At 34.5% G+C, this 16,257-nt stretch overlaps 1 protein-coding gene across 3 annotated transcripts in view; it reads right to left on the bottom strand.

Annotated features, from left to right (window-relative positions):
- TDRD3 (tudor domain containing 3) overlaps window positions 1-16,257 on the bottom strand; it is a 224,255-nt gene that overhangs the window by 51,635 nt on the left and 156,363 nt on the right. For all 3 annotated transcript variants that reach the window (XM_024125920.2, XM_028497324.2, XM_028497322.2), the window contains 2 exons: window positions 14,415-14,571; window positions 13,514-13,639 (listed from right to left, as the gene is read on the bottom strand). In XM_024125920.2, coding sequence (XP_023981688.1) covers window positions 13,514-13,639; window positions 14,415-14,571 — 283 coding nt within the window. The remainder of the gene's footprint in view (window positions 1-13,513; window positions 13,640-14,414; window positions 14,572-16,257) is intronic.

Genomic DNA, 16,257 nt, shown 5'->3' with positions numbered 1-16,257 from the left:
CCTTTGCTCAACTCCTTTCTGAATCCCAGTCCCATTTAAAATGTATAGCTATCATTGTCAGTCAAGTTCTAGTCTTTGCAAAAAAAAGTATTTCTCAAATCTTTCTGGATCTGGAATTGCCAAGTGTTTGGATTACAATTAGATATTTACTATAGACCTATCAAAGTAATTAAGAACAGGTACTACTTGGAAATACAGAAAAAACTGTCAAAAATATGATTAAGCAAAATAGTGCAGATAATGTCCAACTAGAAATCAAAATCAGTAACATGGTAAATATATACCCATAATCTGATAGTTATATTTCACATAATGATTTTTATTCTACTTCAGTTTGTACTGTGTCACTCTTTCTTCCTCCATTGTTTCACATAGCATGTCTATAACACTATTACCAATCATATTGACTGGTCTTTGGTGTACACATCTTGTTTCTCTTGTCATACACTATAATCAATATGCAGATCAGGATTATTCTTACATTTCCCCACGGTCACAATACTTCTTAACAGGGGCACTATTGACATTCTGGGTGAGAATGTTTCCTGTATTTGCAAGAAAATTAACTTCTTTGACCTTCAGATACTAAATCCCAAAGCATTCTCCCTCAGCATTCCTAGTCACTGTGACTACCTAAACTGTCTCCATACATTTCCAAACACCCACTGGAGGAAAAAAGGTACCAGATAAAATGTTTAGATCAATAGGAATAAAGAGAAGACCTTTAAAAGTTCCTGAGTGACAAAGCAAGTCAGGACTAAAGATCAAGGCTCAGAATGAAAAGAAACTTCTCAATGGAACCACTGGAAGCTAGAAGGCAATCTAACAGACTTTAAATGCCTTTGAAATTAAAGGAAAATTATTTTCTAAGTACAATTCTATATTCAGCCAAACCACCCATTAATTGTGACAAAGAATAAAGATTTTTCAAATATGCAAGATCTCAAATACTAGCCAAGACCATCTACAGAGACATTTTTACAAAATCACTTCTTCCCAAGGTGGCTTTATTTTTAAACCACTGTAGTCAATATTAATTTTCTCTTTAGAGAGAAGAAAAATGGACACAAATGAGCATTTTCAGCAGAAAGCATGTTTTGGCATTTGTTCCAGTCATTATTAGAGAATAAAGGCAGCAGCCGTTGCTTGCTGACAATCTGCTATGTATTAGGTACCCCACACTAGCACTTTATACACATTATCAATAGTCCCCACAGCAGTCGTAGCATACGGGTGTTGTGGGGTTTATTTAATAGAGAGAGGTAAAGTCCTTTATATATTGAATTGAAGAAATTTTTCAGCTTCCAAAATAAATCAAATATGAAGGTATTTTATTTCCTGACAACAAGGTTTGAATAGATATTCGGGGAGTAAGCTTTTTAGATCTGTGTTTAGGGATCAATTTTTCAAAATTATTCCAGTTAGGGACACCAAAATCTATGATGATCAGGAAATACAAATAACTTAAGTCATCATGAGAGTAACTGAGTATCCTGGACTACAAATGGCAGTTGAATAACCATATATACGGAATGAAGGCTTCAAGTAGGCTTGGTAGGTGTGGGAGAATTTGATTTCAGTTCTTCTAAAAGAAGAAAAAAGGTAACGATTTCCTAATCTATTTTAACTGAAGATGTACATTAGATTACAGAATAAAACAATTTTACTACTAAAGAATATACTTCATTTGCATTATTATGCTGAGGCAATATAGTGAGAGAAGAATCTATAAAGGAAACTGCTTTTTAAATAAGAACGCCTTAAAAAAAATAAACTCAATGAGGCAGAAGATAAAATTGTGCTTTTAAAAGAACATAGTTTTCATATACATCCATTTCATTCCAAAATAAAATAACAGTAAGCCAAGGAAGGTCCTTAAAAGTTTCATCCTTCTTGGATTTCCTTAAACCTAATACCTTTTATCTTAGGTAGTTAAGTAATGAAGTCAGATATAAAGTAAATATTTTGAAACTGAACTAATCTATTAAATAAATAAAAGAATATGCTCAATCACTAAATTCTGGAACGGTGATTTTAAATAAATTAAGAAATAGCCCAAAAGTCAAACAGAAAGCTCCTCAATTCTGCAGTAGGAATCTAGTGGCTCTCTGCCACCTTTCGTGAGGAGGCATGATCATTCCAAACCACCAAAATACTAATTGGCACCAGGGGCCAGGTCTACAGTCACTCTAATAGGAATATACTGAGACACTCTTTTGTACAGGAAGGAGAATAAAATGCATCACTATTTTTTTCTTTTTTTTAATGACCTGAAGGGGAAAGATGAAACAAAAGCATAAATGGAAATTGGTAACATTTAATATTAAATAGGAGGGGAAAAAAAAAAGAAAATTAGCAAAAAAGTGACAGAAAAATTCATCACAAAATAGATAAAACTGTGAAAACATCTAAAAAATCAAAGTGATAAAAGTCCATATGATAAAATTAATCAAAGACTACTACATGAGTTTCATTTGCCTTGTAATAAAATGTTCCTATTAGACCAGATCATGAGTTTCAAAATGCATCTTTACAAGATAATTGATTACAATGTTTTACAGCCCCATGATTTGAAATGCAAGGATCATTAAGAACGAATTTATTAATTGTCACAAATTATTTGGGTTTGTACATAAGAATGTGCTTAATTAATCAGGTATCTTAAAATATTAATACTTCTTTGCAGAGTATTCATTCTCCAGTCACAGTTGTACCTGCTTTTTATAGTAGAGAAACAGGTATATTTTGTTTCCCAAGATGACTCTTCATTTTATTCTGAGACACCTACCTGAAGAAATGACTTAATTAAGACTTTACTACGTACCTGACTCTACTTTAAGGTCTTTTGACTACATTACTTCATATGATTCTCCCAACCACGCTGAAGGGCAATATTATTATCCCCATTTTACAAGTGAATTAACAAAAAGCAAGGCTAACAGCTAGAAAATGTTGAAGCCAGAGCTTAACTCAAATCTAACTGAAGCAAAAGCCCACGATTTTCTCACTATGCCAAGCTGCCTGCCCACAGGAACAAAACAGAATGTAACCAACATGTTAACTACAATTTTATCACCTACATTTGTTCATTTCTGGTGCGATGCAGAAATCACAAAAGCTCTTTCGCAAAACCAAAGGAATGGCCATTTGTGGGCTAGATACTATTTTTAAAAAGTCATAGTACCACAGTACAACAGGTTACCTACTAATGCAGACATTAATTCAAGAAGAATAGTTAAAATTATTGCTGAGTAATCCTTCAACAAATAAAGCAAAATAAAAACAAATCATTAAAGATACTTGTTACAAAAAGATGGTATTAACTGATTAGTACATGAATTCACATTAAAACAGAAGCATAACACTTTCTAATATTTCTATGTCTATATATAAACCCAATTACATTTTTTTCACATCAAAATTTTCAACTAATTTTCTCAGTTATACAAATCAGGGCTTTTGTGCAAAATATCATTAGATATTGTGTATATTCTGTAATGATCACAAAACTCTTTGGCTATAAAATTTTAAATCTCAGCTCAAAATTTATACTTTGTTTCCTCTGTAAAAAGTTGCTTCCTCTATAAATTTATTCTGTATGAATTCTGAAAGATTAAAAAGGTTAAGACAAGGAACTATGTTTCATTCTTAGCAGGTACATATAAACACAAGTGGTTATTAAATGATTATGTTCTCCATATAGTAAAAAATAAACTGTAGCCTTTTAAAAATATTATGTTATAGGAAGAGAAATTGCCCATCACCCGAAGCCTAAAGCATAACTTTTTCATGCTATATTAAATATGTCCTTTCTTAGCACTCTCTTCAAAATAATCACTTTAACATCCATAGAACATTTATCTACTGGATATCCTTCAGCTTGTCTTCTAACCCCACTACTTCACTGACACTATTTTTGTCAAGGTCTCCAATCAGTGGCGTGTTGGAGCCGGTCTGAATATTGCACAAAAACTGATTATTAAACTTTCAGAAAATCTGCAATCTGGTTGCAGATTGAAATTAACTAATTGTTGATAGCTTGAAATTAGCCATAGTGGAATATTTACACCACAGAAATCAGGAAAAGCTAAAAATCAGAGCATCCCTCCCCTGCCTCCCACCTCTTCCCCCAGAGCCAGCTGTTAAACATTCACCAGCACACCCTTAATGCTATGTAAACCCAATGGACACTTCCCATCCTTATCTCTGTTTCTACTCCTCCTACTTTTTGGCAGCTGTTTTCTCAGTTTCCTTTGCTGGCTCTTCCAGCTCTATTCAATCTCTAAATTCTACTGCCTGCTGAGTATCTCTCCTTGATTTTTTAAAAACTTAACATATCTTTAAAAAGTGTATTTCAAATTCATGGTAAGCCAATTTTCACCAACTTTCCATATATTACCTTTAAACTTTTTCACTAAAGTTATCCCTAAATCCACATATAAATTTCTATATACAATTAATTTTTAAATTCAAATAACTACTAACTTTACATTAATAATCCGGACATTACCTGTGCAGCACTGTGTCATATTTTCACTTTCCACCTGCTATTTTTTTTTTTTTTTTTGCGTTACGCGGGCCTCTCACTGCTGTGGCCTCTCCCGTTGCAGAGCACAGGCTCCGGGTGCGCAGGCTCAGTGGCCATGGCTCACGGGCGAACCCATGGTCCCCTGCATCGGCAGGCGGACTCTCAACCACCACGCCACCAGGGAAGCCGCCACCTGCTATTTTATCTAACACCTTAAACTACCTGGATAATGTCAGGTGCTATGCTGTCAGAATGCTTGCAAATCTAGGGACAACAATGTCATAACAACACAGATCAGAGCATTTCAAAGTAATTCTAGCTAAGGACCAGGGTTTTTGTTGTAGTTATTGGTTCTGGTTTTAATTTCCAATCAACTGTTGACTGTCACTTTTGTAAAATGCAGTAACAAATATTGAGGCATTGACAAACTGCTAAAAGAGTTTCTGAATACTTACTCTCAATTTCAGTACTTATCTGTACTTATTCAAAATCAGACACTATACCAGTACAGACTACAGTACCACTGGTACAGTCTGTTCACTGTTAAGGTAACAAGTCCACATGACAGAATTAGAAACAACTATCTCAAGTTAACCTTAAAGCACTATCTAGATATGTGGGGTAAATTTGCACTTAAAAAAAAAAAGGAACGGTAGAAAGAAATCAGTCCTATAAGAAAAAATCAAGGACTGGGAAGGTCATACTGGTGGTTAGGGATAGAGAGAAAGTGACAGACAGTGGGGAGATAACTACACATTTTCTCTCTTTTGCTAACAGCTTATGACTATTCACATAGCAATCATTCATCCCTGGCTTCCAAGTAAGCATTCCACCATCAATTTCAATCAATCAGTTGCAGAGGGAAATGAGGAGGAATGTTGTTTGATGCAAATGGATGTAAACATGCACAATACTCAATACATGGGCGATGTAAACATACACGATACTCAATACATGGGCAATCCTTTCTTGAGGAAATCCTTCACAAGAACATCTAGCCTAACACATACACATTCTCCTTGTCTTCTTGACCTAGTTTTCTGGCCTTCCAATTAAACTGTTACCATTCTATCACATTCCCTTCCTGTATCCCTATTCTTCATTCTTTAAAATTCAAGCTATAAATCTATAAGTTAAACTATTTAAACTGAATTGAAACTTGATTAAATGAAAATAAAACAAAGCCAAAAAAGACACCTACCAACCATCAAAAGCCTGCGACTTCATATGCATTACTCATCAACCATTAATATCATACCTGCTACCATCTAAACATATTACATCTGAATATTATGTGGAATTTGAAATTATGCAGTACCATTAACCAAGAAAAATGCTACTTCTCACGAAATCCACAGAAAATAAAGAAATGGAACTCCACAAAAATAGTATATGTAATATAATCTGAATTTTATTCTGCCAACAAGAAGAGTCAATGGAGCATTTTAAGCAAGGGGGTAGTGGGATCAAATTTGTGTCTTGAAAGATCACTGTTTGCAAAATGGAGGATGAGATGATAAAGTTCTGCAAAGAGTCAGTGGAGCGTTGATGAGGGCCTAAAGTTGGGTAGTAGGGGAGGAGATGAGGACACAATGAGTAGAGGATGCTACTGCTACTACTGCTAATCACAATGATGTTAATGATGATGATAGTGGTGGTGGTGGTGTTAGAACTACCATTATATGGAGGCCTATGTGCCAAACACTGTGCTTAGCACTTTTATGCATAATCTAATTTGATCTTCTCAATAACTCTAAACTTAGGTGGTGCTACTGTTTCCCCATTTCCCAATAATGAAATTAAGGTTTGAGGGATTATATAACTTTCCCAAAGACATACAACTAGTAAATACAAGAGCTGTGAGTTAAGTTAGTGGTAGAATCAGTTGTATTTATCTGCCACAGCATCCATTCAATTCTCCCCTTCTTTTGGTAACAGAACTCTGCTTTCAGTGATAACTACTCCCTCCCCTTTAACATATAATCCAGAATCAATTAAGATGTCCTAAGCTCTCCTGACTAAGAAGGAGGAAGATATAGACATTAGAAGATGGAAGGTCTTTTTCTGTCTGATAAGGGCCATTTGATTGTTTCTGAGAAATATTTTTTTTATTACTTTTTCATATTATGAATGGAGATTTAACACCAACAACTGTCAAAGAGACCATCCAAGTCTCTTTGTACTCCTATTTCAGCCACTTCACACACAAAAATGCCAACATCCCCACTGGGAGTTGAGCTTGGGGAATCAATAATTATATGACGAAAGGTATTTACCTTTTCCCAGAAAAAACGTGCTTGCAAAATTAAGATAAGTGTTTTCATGTGCCTATCTTTATATGTCATTATGCCCCCTTATATACGTTGGCCTTATGCTATACCTGGTGCTACCTGGGCCAATCTTTGCTACCACATGAAGACAGCCCATCAACACGCAATTCAGAGACAGAGAAAGACCTTCTAGTTATATAAGCCAATAAATTACTTTTTTTCATATTTGGATTTCTGTGGCTTACAGCTTAATGCAAACTAATTCAGAAATTAGTGCCAGGAAAAAGAGTGATATCAAGTGACAGACCTAAAATGTAAAACTTGTTTAGTAAAGGAAGGGTACAGGGTAGTGAAAGCTGCTTCATCCCCTAACAGAAGTTGGCACTACTCATTGTTTGGTTAAACTGTAGCCTATTGTCTTGGAACTGAGACCACCTAACTAATGAGGCCAATGCTTTAGAGAACTTGGTATGAAAATGTCAGGGTGATGAAAGGTGTTGGTTATTTCTTATTGCCTTCAGTAAGTCCTACAAGAAAGCAACAAGCTGGCAAGCTTGAAAGTAGAAAGGACACAGATGCAACTAGCTATGAGGTGCTCTTCTCAATTATACCAACAAGCCAAAAGGACTGTGACTCAGATAATCATGCTTCTTGAGAGATTACAGAATTCTGTGAACCAAGGAATAAAAGAGGAAAAGCAGAAGATGAGACTGGGTCCTGGAAAGGGGAAGCTTGATCACCTATGACCATGTCCAACATTTATGAATGTTGGATGAGTTCTTAGTTCCTATAATTGTTTAATTTAATAAATCTTATCCTTTTCATAAAAAATATCTCTATTTGAATTCTGTTCAGATTTTTCTAAGTGTTTAGCCTTTACATAACTGGGTCATATTCTCTAGTCTACTTTTTAAAATTTTGACACAAAATATGGAGAAACATAAATAAAACTTGTAACACATACTTAATTTACAAAATAAGCTATAGAAACAAGGAAACAGAGGAGTATGAACTTAAGAAAGTTACTCTGTCCACTTTTCTCACAATGCCTCTTGTTCCCCATTTGGAAAAAAAGAAGGTTTTCCTGGTTTTATTTAGATGTAAAAAGTTAAAACAGTAAAGTTACTGTCTTAAGGCAACCCCTGCCTCTATCTCTGGCCAACCCAGATATCTTCCATGATAACAGAAAGAATAAAACCTACTCTTTTTGTCCCAAGTTGAAACTTAAAATATATATTTCTAGTGGGCATTGTTTCAAATGGTAGTTATGTATTACTGAAGTAATATATTGATAAACTTAAGGTATGTAAAGTTGAAAGCTGGCCTGATAATCTGGCCATGAACTCTAGTCTGTGAAACCAAACTTTTTTTTAAGAGCCTATATATGAGCCATTTCGAACACAACCCTATCACAAACTCATCAATTGAATACTGATATCAACCAACTTGACATCAAATTATTACATATCACATAGAACACTTTAGTGATTACTCTCATAAAACAATGTAATCCAACCTCGTATTTTTCAGAATATTGATAATAATGTCAACTAGAATTACATTTGACTTGAATTAAAAGACACAACAAAAAAGTTAATGATACGAGAAAATCTCTAGGAAAAGTACATGTGATGATCAATTACAGGCACTACTTATTTTATTGCATTTCACTTTATTGTACTTTGCCAATACTGCGTTTCTTACAAATTGAAGATCTGTGGCAACTCTGAATTGTTAGATGATGGTTAGCATTTTTGAGCAATAAAGCAATTTTTAATTAAGGTATGTACATTGTTTTTTTAGACATAATGCTATTGCATACTTAACAGACTACTGTATAGTGTAAACATGACTTTTATATGCACTGAGAAATCAAAAAAAATTTGTGTGACTCGCTTTATTGTGATGTTTGCTTTATTGTAAAAGTCTGGAACCAAACTCACATTGTCTCCAAGGTAAGCCTGTACCTCTGGCGGAAATTTTTAAAAATCAGAATAAAGAAATGATAGTGACCTTTGTTCTTTTAGAGAAAATTATATAATACAATGTGAAAGTAAATGTGTTACTTACCTGCATTAAATCTGTAAGAAACACATTCTTAGAGGATGTATTTTTTTTCCAACAAGCCTAACACATTACACAGAATTTGATATTACATAACAAGTCCATCCAGGCCTAGGCTTTTTCAGCTAAATATGACTTTTAGGGTTACCTGAACTAAACAAAATCCTCAGACAGCTTAAATGATACAAACATAGAAGCAAGAGAGGTTTGATAATTCAACTGAATTAGAAACAAACATTTAAAAAAACCCCAAATATACACATCATTGAATCATGATTACTTCTTTATAATCAATTTAGGTCTGTAACAGACACAAATAATGACACTGATGATATGAACATGAATAAAATTAAAAGCCCATAGTTATTTTCATTAGCTGTCCATAAGGCATTTAACCATTAAAATTTATGGAGACTCTACCCCGAAAAGCTTTCTAGATTTTCCTTAGAAAAATGGCCAATATTTTCTCCCATCAATGCAGAGTTAATTTTAGAACATAAGATTTATGGAACAATGACCAAATTCTAAGGGAAAACCAAAGTGGAGCTTCAATTTTACAAAAGTAAGAGGTTATTCTGGGCTTTATTTTCAATTAAAAAGGAACATGAAATCATGAAATAAGCAGAAAAACAATTCATTAGCTTGCCTCAACTGTTTATTTTACTATGAACCTCAGCTCACCTAGGAATACCTCAATAGTATGAGAATTAATAAGAGAAGGAGTAACAGAATGATCTTTGCAAGATACCTGAGGAGGACAACACATCAAGCATTTCCATTAATCCTGTCACCCTTATTGTAACAGGATTACATGAAGACAGAGCCAAGAGAATACACGCACACCTGCGCTTTTACTGCGCTTTGCAGATATTGCATTTTTTTTTAAACAAATTGAAGGCTTGTGGCAACCCTGCATCAAGCAAGCCTACTGGCACCAGTTTTCCAACAGCATTTGCTCACTTCCATTCTCTGTGTCACATTTTGGTAATTCACAATATTACAAACTTTTTCATTATTTTTATATTTGTTATGGTGATCTGTGATCAGTGATCTTTGATGTTACTACTATGACTTGCTGAAGCCTCAGATGATGGTTAGCATTTTTTTTAACAATAAAGCATTTTAAATTAAGGTATGTACATTGTTTTTCCAGACATAATACTATTGCACACTTAACAGACTACAATATAGGATAAACATAACTTTTATATGCACTGAGAAACCAAAAAATTCGTGTGACTTGCTTTATTGCAATATTCACTTTATTGCGGTGGTCTGGAACCGAACCTGCAATATCTTCCAGGCATGCCTGCATAAGAAACATCTACAAGCATGATAATCTTCAGTCCATATATGTATCAATTTATTGTCCCGCTGTTTGTGCTCATGTTTGTTATCATTAATCTCCTCTGATGTGATGTCAGCATCATGAAAGAAAGAGTTTAGAGTGAGAAGAGCTATTACTGAAAGGATAAGTTTCTCTGGTCAAACATTTAAAACAATGAAATAGCAAACCAAGCAGTATTTTCAAGGCTGCCTGTTTAAAGGATTTCTTAGCCATTCAAAACAACTAGTTAGCCTTATTTTGGCAATAAAACTTTGAAATAAAGAATGTAATATTATTACAGATTACAAAAATGCCAGATCAGATTTGACTATTGTATTCAAAATACCTCTGCTAAGTCTTTGTATTTTGTTTAGTGTTGCTTACACTAAGTAAATGATAAAAAGGTTTACACAAAGTAAATAATAATATTCTTTTTAATAAGCATTCCTATGACCTTTTAAGTTTGTGGTTTCTTCTGTCTCACAAACTAACAGTAAGCTTCTTTGGGGCAAGAGCTACAAAATCCATCTATTTCCATGAATTTTCTGACTGAGGTATTTTATTAAATTTTGTATCCCTGCTGCTTATCATAGACCAGGTACAAATAAATACTACATAAAATACTGCATATATAGAATGAATAATTTCTCACAACACAGTAGCCTCACTTCAGTCTCAATCCCATTTTCCACCTTGCCAATGGACAAATTTTTTTCTCAAAGCACCAAACTTTGTTATTGTCATGCCAAAACCCTTTCATGGCTTTGCACTGTCATTTGGATAAAATAAAAACTCCTTACGACAAAATCCTCTTGATCTGGCTCCAGACTACCACTTTTACATCTGGCCTTCTACCTCCACCTCTCCCACAACCTCCCAGGCATAGGAATTGGCGTTCTGCTGCCTTCAAGCCTGGACATGCAGAGTTCCCTACATTTGGACCGCCCTTCCCCCAACACTCCTCCTCTGACCTGTCTAAGTGCCACCTACTCTAAGAAGCCTCTGCCTATCTCCCATCTTGGTTAGCTGGCCTCCCCATACAGTACTTCTAGGAAAGAACAGAAATTTGCTTCTCTGAGAATAGTGGTTATCAAGTAGGACAGAAAACTCTAATGTAAGTTGGAGGGGGTAATTTCTGGGGTTAGGATGATCAAAGGAACATGTGAATTTGGATAAAATTTAAGAGCCTCTACAAACATTAGAAATACCTAATTTTTTAATTTGGGGATTTATGAAGGTCACAGGTTATATTCCTTGTGAAAATCTAGGGTGTGAAATACTATTATAATGTCTATATCTTTCTCACATTCTAGCTGATTCTGTACCATATTAATAACAATAATGTAAATACAAAACAGTCTACTAAAACAATATCCAATATTAACATATGTGTTTATAAATTTCTGTCCCCTGAGAAGTAAATCTCTCTAACACTGATGTTTGGATTTGAGTGTATTATTCATGTCATGTAACTTAATTAACTTTAATACCTTTTCCCAAGTGGAATGCTAGTATACTAAATTTTGCTGGTATAGGATGTGTTCTGTGAGAACTGAAAGCTGACAGACACACAGGTCACTGTAGAATTACTATTCCTGGTCTCAACTTCATTATGATTTAGTAGAGACTCTAGGAGTCAAAAGCAAATGTAGGGAGATAGAAGGATAAAAGGAAATCAAAGGAGCTCTGATTGTGATAGTATAAAGGGAGGTTGGGACAAAAATATCTAGAAGTTAGATTTTAAGAAGCAGTAGAGATTCTTCTGCTAACCTTGCAGAAGCAAACATGTGAACTGCCTAGGGAGGAGGTCATGTGGCAAGGACCTGAGGGCTTCTAGGAGCTGAAGGCACTCCCCAGGAAACATCAAACGAGAAAGCAAGAATGTCAGTCCTACATCCACAAGGAAGTGAATATTGCTAACAACCAGTTAACTTGTAAGAGGACCTCAAGCCTGAGGCAAGATCACAGCCCCAGCTGAAATCTTGATTTTAGTATGTGAAACATTGATCAGAGATCTCAACTAAGCTGTGCTTTGACTCCTGAACCACAGAAACTATGAGATAGTATATTTGCCTTGTTTTAAACCACTGACCTTTTGGTAATTTGTGAAACAGCAATAGGAAATGAATTCATCATACTTTAAAAGCAAGAAAATATTGCTCTTACATCTGTCTACTTACAAATCTCATCTACATTCTACATCCAACATTTGTTTTTCAAACAATGCATTATCTTTTCTTTGTCATCTAACAAAAGATTCCATTTTCATGAAATCTGTACACTTCAAATTTATTATAAAAGTGTTTTATCTCTGAGCTTAAATTTAATTCGAAATATATCTGAAAGAGAAAACTAAATCTAAAAGAATATTTCCCTAACTTTTTGGAATCATATATTAAAATCTTACAATTCTAGAAAATATCATATTCCATACTTCAATTAAAAAATAAACATTTAACATGATTATATCTCTTTCAGTATTATGTTAATCACTAAAATATATCATACTAAGAATTATATCACAATGTGGGAGCATACTCACACACTGTGCTCATTTAACCCTAACCATAACCACATATTTTCATACAATGTGTAATATGTAGAGAAAAAGTAGACCAATTTCACAATCAAAAAAGTTAAATAAAATTATATAGTAATTTCTCCAACATAACAATATGTTTTCATAGCTAAATCTGTCATCTAGTAAACTGAGGGAAAGAGTTTGGTGATATTGCCCATACAGTTAGAGGGCAAAATAAGCTTTAACATTTTCAGAATGCAACAATTAAAATTTTCTTCTGTACTTTTGTCAAACAGGAAATTTGTAATTAAATAAATTTGTAAATACCCAGAGTAGACATTCACACTGTCAGTAAATTATGCCTTTTTTGAACAATTCCAAATAAAGTGTGGTGTTTTAAAAAGAAATCTACTTTAGGGACTTCCCTCGTGGTGCAGTGGTTAAAAATCTGCCTGCCAATGCAGGGGACATGGGTTTGAGCCCTGGTCCAGGAAGATCTGACATGCCACAAAGCAACTAAGCCCGTGTGCTACAACTACTGAGCTTGCACTCTAGAGCCCACGAGCCACAACTACTGAGCCTGCATGCCACAACTACTGAAGCCCATGCGCCTAGAGCCCATGCTCCACAACAAGAGAAGCCACCGCAATGAGAAGCCCATGCACTGCAACGAAGAGTAGCCCCCACTCGCCACAACTACAGAAAGCCTGCACGCAGCAACGAAGACCCAACGCAGCCAAAAATAAATAAATAAATTAATTAATTAAAATAAATAAAAAGAAATCTACTTTAAGTTGGCCTACCTTCCACACTCAAAGTCCCCATTTTAGATTCCAAGAAGTCAAATAATGTGCTTGGTGCTGATGGCCTTGCATTTCCCAGTTCCTCTTCATCTTCAGATCTTATTCGCCCCCTGCCTTTTCCTTTACCTTAAGAAGTAAAGAAAGACATATATATTATACATGCAAAAACAAAAGAAGAATATACACTAAAATATAATCAGCAGACATCTTAAGTAGACCTTTATATATATATTTCTTTTCATATTTTTCTGTATATTCTACATCCATTATAACAAAAATGTTTTTAAATGACTATATTAAGTAGCACCTTTAATCCTGTAAATGATCTATCTGGAAATTTGAATTTGTTCATGTAAATTATCTTTTAAGGTAAATAAATCATTTTTATAAGATTTTTCTTTAACCACTTTTTTTTTTTTAATTGTAGTTGATTTACAATGTTGTGCCAATCTCTACTGTATAGCAACCACTTATTTTTTTAAAAGAATATAGGATTGGGACTTGAAAAATCACATAATACATTTGACCATACAATAATTTTAAAATAACATTAAATAAAAGTCATGTTCCTGTTAATTATTAAAAGTTTGTAGACTAATCAGTCATTTATACAAATGGCCTAGTTCTAGAAATAGTTAATAGACCTAGTTACTTTATATTTTCTGTATTATTCATGACCTTGTTAAATAAGGTATTAGACCTACTTTATATAAAGATGAAGACAATGAGACTAAGAATAACCTACATAAGTCTCTGTGGTTCCCAAACTGCTGCTCCTTCCATTTACCATAATGGTAAATGAAGTTATAGCCTTCACAGCAAGAAAACCCAGTCTTTGTTGACAACATATATTTCTCTGAAAATCAAATAATTGTCTGGCACATTGCTTAATGAATTATACCTCTCAGAGGTGGACCCGTAACAGGTTTCTGTTTATTGCTGTTAAGAAGTACATTCAGTGCTGCTTCTAAGTTGTTGCCATTATCCATGAGAGCTTGCCTTGTTGCTTCTTTACTAAAGCCCATTTCTGTTATGTGCCTCAGAGCCTTCTCATCAACCTGTAAGGAACGAAGACAAAAGTTATGCTGATAGCCAATAAACAAGCAAGGTATAAGTTTTTAACTACATACTGTTTTTTATCTAAAAATTACATCTGATGTTTATGGAAAAACTGTGATATTAATACATCACTTGCTGTTTTTTCATACCAATAGTCAAGGAAGGATCTGTGATATGCAGGGTTGTGCCTTGAGTACTTTCTCTGCACCATTACAAATGCAAAACAAACAAAAAAGAAATTTTATATGTCAGAATAAGGCTTTTGAAAATAATACAGGTAGTGAAAACTACCTAATGAAAAATTTTCATGGTTGATACTTCTCTGTCCTAAGGAAGTGCAATTTATACAGCACCTCTCCAAAAATGCAAAGTATAAAAAGAAGCTAACAAAATGGTACCATCTCAGTAGCTTGGTTTTTTTTCTACTCTCTATTGTTTCAGTACTCTGCTCTATATTTATTAGCAATACTATCTATGAAGCTTTGACAGCCTCTACCCCAAATAAAAAATCTACTTTACAAATGTCAGAACCCCAAATCTTGAAAAATCTAGACCTGAGTAGAATTAAAGGACTGTTTAAGTAACATAAACATATCCCATGAAGAAATGTACTGAATCAAAACCAGCTGAGGAATACATAACTAACTTTTATACATTTAAGAGTTAAGATGGGTAGGCTTTAAGATAGCATTACACATGGCATGCATGGTGCAGACAGCTACTCTGATACCCATGTAGACGTTGTTAAAAGCACAGCACTTTTTAAAAAATCCTGTTTTTAAAACCCTGACTTTTTTTCAAACCCTGATTTTGTGACTTCCAAACACAAAATCCTTTCTAAATATACTAGCAACTATCAACAGATCAGAGTTGACACATAAGAGAAAATTTACATCCCTGCTGTAGATATGCTAAAGTAAATGTAAAAAGGACTGGACATTAAAACTATAATTCATCCTTCTTATTCAAAAACTTATCTAAATGTAAAAAAAAAAAAAATCCTTCCAAAGCCTTTCCCTCTCCCAATTATCTCCCAAGTAAATATCTAATTAAGAATATTGTCCCATACATAGAATTTAACCAAACACACTCAAGAATCAATTAATATCCAACCTTGGTATAACTTATTGTACCTTTCTTGTTAACCTGATTTGCAGTTAACCAGTTAACTCTCATTCAGTGTTGTTGGCAGGGCCATGCCCTCTCTGACAGATTTAGGGAAGAACCTTCCCTGCCTCTTCTAGCTTCTGCTGTTTGCTGGCAATCCTGGGCATTCCTTAGCTTATAGATGTATCACTCCAGTCACACAGCCATCTTCTCACTGTGTGTCTTCAGGTCAACTTCCCTCTGTAAGTGTCTATCTCTGTGTCTAAATTTCCCCTCTTTATAAGGAGATTAAATTAGGGTCATATTGGCTTAGGGCCCAACCTAATGACCTCTTTTTAACTTAGTATCTCTGCAAAGACTGTTTCCAAAAAGAGTCAGTCACATTTTAAGGTACTGGTGGTCAAGACTTCAAGCTATCTTGTTTGGGGGTGGGGGGCGGGGGTGATGGATGGGACACAATTCAACCTATTATTCCACTTATTATCAAAAATTATTTTAAGGGGGGCTTCCCTGGTGGCGCAGTGGTTGAGAATCCGCCTGCCGATGCAGGGGACACGGGTTCGTGCCCCGATCCGGGA

The sequence above is a fragment of the Physeter macrocephalus genome, chromosome 13 (genome assembly GCF_002837175.3).
Source record: "Physeter macrocephalus isolate SW-GA chromosome 13, ASM283717v5, whole genome shotgun sequence".
Lineage (NCBI taxonomy): Eukaryota > Metazoa > Chordata > Mammalia > Artiodactyla > Physeteridae > Physeter > Physeter macrocephalus.
The sequence above is the reverse complement of the archived record's forward strand: the minus strand, read 5'-3'. Positions and strand labels throughout refer to the sequence as shown.